Source organism: Musa acuminata, chromosome BXJ3-4 (assembly GCF_036884655.1).
Source record: "Musa acuminata AAA Group cultivar baxijiao chromosome BXJ3-4, Cavendish_Baxijiao_AAA, whole genome shotgun sequence".
In the NCBI taxonomy this organism is placed as follows: Eukaryota; Viridiplantae; Streptophyta; class Magnoliopsida; order Zingiberales; family Musaceae; genus Musa; species Musa acuminata.
Window position 1 is genome coordinate 32,438,842 of NC_088352.1, and position 6,000 is coordinate 32,444,841.

General features: G+C 42.0%; 1 protein-coding gene across 1 annotated transcript; it reads left to right on the forward strand.

Moving 5' to 3' along the window:
- The first annotated feature begins 2,692 nt into the window (after positions 1–2,692).
- On the forward strand, positions 2,693–3,656 carry LOC135637249 (N-terminal acetyltransferase A complex catalytic subunit NAA10-like). Its single transcript, XM_065149835.1, has one exon. The coding sequence runs from the start codon at positions 2,832–2,834 to the stop codon at positions 3,474–3,476; it is 645 nt and encodes a 214-aa protein (XP_065005907.1). The 5' UTR covers positions 2,693–2,831; the 3' UTR covers positions 3,477–3,656.
- The last annotated feature ends 2,344 nt before the right edge of the window (positions 3,657–6,000 follow it).

Consider the following 6,000-nt stretch of genomic DNA (forward strand, 5'->3'; position numbering starts at 1 on the left):
ACTCTCCCTGGTATTGAACTTGCTCCGAGGAAATCAAATCAATCAAATCATGCATATCGAGCATTAACTTATGTATCCTCTCAGTGAAGAATTGAATCTCTAGAGCCCGCTTATAAAATAGGGATGTCGGAAACACTTCTCTCTCTACAACCTGACTTTGGCCAGTCACCTCTCTCCACTTCACTTGAAGAACCGTTTGTTGGTGATTTGTTCAGAAGCAGAAGATCTTTTTTCTCTGATAACTCTTTCTTGCACAGAGTCAAGTTAAATAGGAATTGAATCTCTTTCTTGCATCGAAGAGTACTCCCTTAGCGTTGAGTTTGATCCATATCTTTCTCCTTATTCTTTACGATACTCTATATGATACTCAATGAGCTTTTGAATTAAAGAATTTTATAATGTCATTGTAACTGACCTGACTTGCTGCTTAACCGCTCTGTTATGTTACATGGGCAGAGAGCTTCATTGGGACTTTGGACACTAATTTCTGTCCCGCTGCGCTGACTTTAGCCTCTGATTATCTATCGTAGACAACAACACTTGAAAACGAAACTACACATGATGCTGGACCTCGAACTGGAATTGGACATTCTGAAGTTGATGATCTAGCTTCAGAAACATTATTTCCTGCTCTTGCATCTGATCTTGATACTGCTACATTTACTTGAAACTTATTCTGATATTGGTGACTTCCCACTTGCAGCACTAGTAGCTGACGACTTAACTGACACAAGAACAAAACTCGTAGACTTAACAAGAACTACTACTTCTCCTGATACTACTGATTCTCTTATTGCAACACTCCCACCCACTCCAACAAGAAGTTAATGTGCAACTAAAGCACCCGAACTGAACTTTCTTTCTGATTCTGAACCGAAATATTAAGTCTAAAGTAAAAAAGAAACCTCATTTCTTGATCCTACAGATCTTTCTTCTGCTCCAACAACTAGAACTGGAACTGGCTTAATTGAATTTCCTCTGTCAGGTCAAACAAAAGAATATCCCTCTTTTGCATATAATCAAGGAATTTACACTCTGTTAGCGCCTGCACCCGCACTGCTCACTTTTTCTTATAAACTCATCCACAATGAACGTTAATCATCTACCTTGCACATATACATATAATAGAAAAGAGTAAACAACGGGTTTAGCTTACCTTTGAATTGAATATCTCTCTTATCTTGCACTTGGTATAGATCCCATGTAAATAAACTTCTTCCTTGAATCATTGAACCGCAACACCGCACTCGACCTCTCCTCGGTGTGAAAACGAAACTTGACTAGTTTACTTATGCGCACCCTTATATAAGAATAAATCGAGAAGCTCACTTTCCCTTTGCGCCTTGTCAACCTTTTATTTCATCTTTCGATTTGGCTTCGGCCCCAGATCAGGATCTTGTTGATTCCTCTAATTCTCTAATTACTTAATTTATACGAGACTCTACTCATTCACTTAGGGCTTCAAAATCTATACTTTCTGATTCTTCTTCAACAGAACAAGTAGACAACACTCTGAACGAATCCTTCTCCAGCTTCTTATTCAAATCTTGAAAAACCGCACTCCTCACCTCGAACAGAAAGAGATTCCAGGACAAAAGTTGATGGTTACCTTGATGGTTCTCTTGATTGTTGAACTCCACTTGCGCCACCGCTGACTATACCACACTACTTCTTCTTCTTCTTCATGACGACTAGGAGTTTCTCAGTCACTCAGTGCTTCAATTGGATTTAATTCTTACCCGAACCCGAAAGCGCCTGGATCCTCACCACTACTCAAGAAAGCCGGGGTCAACTCCTCTGATAGCTCTAATTCTTATCTCAAATGGGAAATAGTCCTTTCCTTGCTTTTTACGCCCGAACTCAAATAGTACTTTCGTCTTCCGCAAGAACAGAACTAACTTTCTTTACCGAAGAATACTATAGAGCATCCCAAGTTTGAAAATCCCCATAGAGAGCCTCTGACCATGTCAAAGGATGATTGTGCTCTCGTCATTTTGAAAAATTTCTACCCCAACCTAAGTCGCACCTCCGCCTTTGCTAGCCCTGGTTGTGCCTTCTTCGCCTTACTAGCGGCCCCTTCCACCTTGCACGTGGGTGCCTCGCTTGTTGGCCCTTGCCTGCTCGTTGTCATTGGCCGCAAAGGCGAGTCGACCCCCCTCCTTTCTTGCTCACAACCAACGGCAAGGAGGGGGCACGAGGAGACAACGTTGACAAGGAAGGGATAGGAGGTTACATAGCCCCCGTCGGACCCCTAACCCTCACCGTGGTTGTTGCCTGTGCCCTGGCCTGTGCAAGGGCGACATGGGTCACTGATGTCACTTGCGCCCTTACTCGCGCGAGGCCTGTCGCTAGTCGTAGAGGTGCCTCACGACACTGCTCATTCCCTTGCTCGTGTAAGGGCGATGAGGGCCGCTCCATCACTGGTTCAACGGGGTGTGATAGTGGTCGCTACTCCTCTGTTACTGGGTGGGTTCGTTGTAGGGGGAGACCAACGCGATGGAGTGGGACGACACGGTTAGGGGACGGGTGGAGGGCGATGGTTGATGGGCAGAATGGATTTTCATATTTTGAGAAAACGGATGCTCTATAAATTTTTTTTCGGTGTTGTTAGGAAATTTTAAATTTTAAAATTGTTTTTCAAGAATTTATATTATATATATAATGGGCCGAAGCCCAACTCGAGCGGTAGCTGTGAAAAAGTGGTGCATCAAACCCGTCGGTTCCTTCAAACCCTATCGTCTGAGGCAGAGAAAGAGGGGCGGAGGGTATCTCGATCCTTAGGTCGGCCGGCTGATCGATCGATTGATCGGATCCTCAATACAAAGAAGAAGATGGTGTGTATACGGCAGGCGACGGTGGAGGATCTGCTAGCGATGCAGGCTTGCAACCTGCTGTGCCTGCCGGAGAACTACCAGATGAAGTACTACCTGTACCACATCCTTTCCTGGCCGCAGCTGCTCTTTGTGGCGGAGGACTACGGCGGCCAGATCGTCGGATACGTTCTCGCCAAAATGGAGGAGGACACCTCCGAGCCCTGCCATGGCCACATCACCTCCCTTGCTGTTCTCCGCACCCACCGCAAGCTCGGCCTCGCCACCAAGCTCATGACCGCCGCCCAGAACGCTATGGAGTCCGTCTTCGGCGCCGAGTACGTCTCCCTCCACGTCCGACGCAGCAACCGCGCCGCCTTTACCCTCTACACCTCCACTCTAGGCTACCGCATCCACGACGTCGAGGCCAAGTACTACGCCGACGGAGAGGACGCCTATGACATGCGCAAGCAGCTCAAGGGCCGTCCCCATGGCCACAGCCACGGACACAGCCACGGCCACGGGCAAGCTCATCACCACCACCACCATCATCATCATGGAGGCGGCTGTTGTTCTGGGGAGGTGAAGCCCCCAGCCGCTGCGGGTGCATATGCTTCCGCATCTTCTGCTTCTGCTTCAGCATCGGCTTCCGCTTCTGGAGAGTGAAAAGCTTGTGGCCGAGGTAATCTTGGAAGTTTCCTTCATGCTAAAGGAAATAATTATGCTTGTTTTTTACTTGAATTATAATTTTCGGATGATGTTAGTGTTTGAACTCTATTATGTGTCAGAGTCTTCAGATGATTATGTTTGTGTGGAGTACTTCAACTTATCTTTGGTTGTTGGATATATTCTTGTTTTGCTCCTCCTTCCTACTGCTATTGATGATTCTTTTAGGATTGTACAATTCTTTCTATCACAGATATCTTTTTGATGCATTGTCTGAATTCAGAGCTGGTAAATGTGGTGTGTTCATTTAGGTGTTAGAAGAATGAACAAGTACTTGCTAGAGGAATTAAACCTATGCTATAGAAAATACTTAGGCGAACAAGTACTTGCTAGAGGAATTAAACCAATGCTATAGAAAATTCTTAGGCCTATTAATTAGCTTTTGGAGCATTTTCTTCCAAGTTAAACTTGAACAGGGTTTAACTTTTCTGTGGCTGATCTAGTCCTTCATAAAAACTTTCATATATTGAAAATTCAATTTCAATGTGTTTTCGCATCAATAGCTTTTTACTACTGCTAGCTGAAAATATCAACTTGAAAATTATTTGTGGAATATGTATCAGATATGCATACGCTAATACAGAAACTTATAAGGATTGTTGGCCAATATTGATCCAATCTGGCTGATCCATGTAGGATTGGTTAAACCTGATCCCTGATTTTCCATGGTCACGAAATTGAACAATCTCGAGCTGAATATGGCTTATCTTAGCTGATTTTGACTGATTGTTTGTCATTTCCGAGAAATCAAGTATCACACTGACTTAGCTGACCTGAACCTATACCAGTCCTGATCTTGTGAACCTTGCCTACTGATTCTTATGGTTTAATTTGTTGGCATCTCATGGAACAATGTATCCCGAAGTGTAACCATATTTGGATGAGCTGAGATGGCTTTGTGGCATATGAACAAAAAGTTTCATTTGGATGAGTGATTGAGATGCATGTGTGGAGTCCATTGAAAAGAGAGAACAAGAAACACTTATGTTAATGGAAACTGAGGAATAGCTTTGATCAATGATTAAATGCTGGTTTAAACATTTCTGAATAACATACACGGATTCATCAGTTAGGTGAGATGAGTTTGAAATCAGAAAACTGGTATAATTAGAGTTATTGATATAAGAAGATATTACCATGCGGAGGGATCTGATGTTACTAGAAACCATAAGAAGGGATACATCTAGCTGAATGCCAAATAATTAGGATCCACGGCTTGTTGCTGTGAACATTGTTAATTATTTCTGTGTGTGCATGTGTTCCTGCATTTCTTAACACTGTATTACAGTGTTGATTTTTGCTTTGGCAACTAGATATGATCTATTCACAGTACTAGGATTTGGTTTAACATCAAGTTTTCATCATATTGCTGCTGATATCAGAGAAATGGCTAATGATCTAGCAACAACTTTTCCAAATTGCTGGTAGAGTCCTTGTCATAATTGGAGCCTAACAGTCTTTATTGATGAATCTTATCCTATTTATATATTCTCCCTTTTTTTTTTATGAGGCTTCATTCCTATGACTGCTGTGTTTTGTTCCAGTGGTTGTTTGTATACTTGAATTTCTTGTATTTTTTGCTAACAGGAGTCTTTTGTAGGAGTGAGTTCTTCTTGTTATGTCTCTGATGGTATATGCAACTATTTATTGGAGAAGATGGTTGTAACTTCTGTAGCTAGTTCAGCTTGCTTTCACATAAATAGAGCCTCAACTATTCCCATTTGGTCCCTGGCATAAACCAAAATACAGACAAAACATTCCAAAAATGAAAACAGGAAAATAAAAAATCTGGTTTGTCGGGGTTTCATGTTGTGTTTTAGAAGTTTGAGATAGAACTTGGCATCTTTTGGAATGATAAGGGGATTACGGGACTGCTTCCATAATCTTGGAGTGGAGAGAAGAATTAAACCAATAAGATTAAATCTTGAGTAATTCTTTCTGAGACAAACTAGAGCAGTCTCTAGACTCATTGGGTAGTTCAAATATTTCCTTCAAATCACCATCCATTATACACTATTCTTCTCCGACATAGCATTGGTTATCCAAAATTACCCTTTTCTTCATATTTTAGTCTTCCCATTTTGAAACCCTGAAACCCTGTAAACCATCACATCGATTTTCCATGTAATCATTATATCTGAACTCTTATGTCTTCCTGAGACGGTTTTTACATTGAGAGAACCAAAGCTATACTCCAGGTCTACTCTCTTCAAATGCAATAGACGAAGTAGTATCTGAACACCATTGTATTCTGTTGTGTTGTGGAAACTGATGCAACTTCATTGTGATTAAACTGTTTTCACAATTTGCTATTTTGATTTTGGCCAACGACTACAGTTCACCTGAATCACAGATGCATCCTCAAGATACCCAATGAGCCTAGAGACTGCCCCGCTCAAAATTCTTCTTATTGGTTTCCACTTTAGACTTTAATACTATCTTCTAGAACTTTTTCATAGGCTAA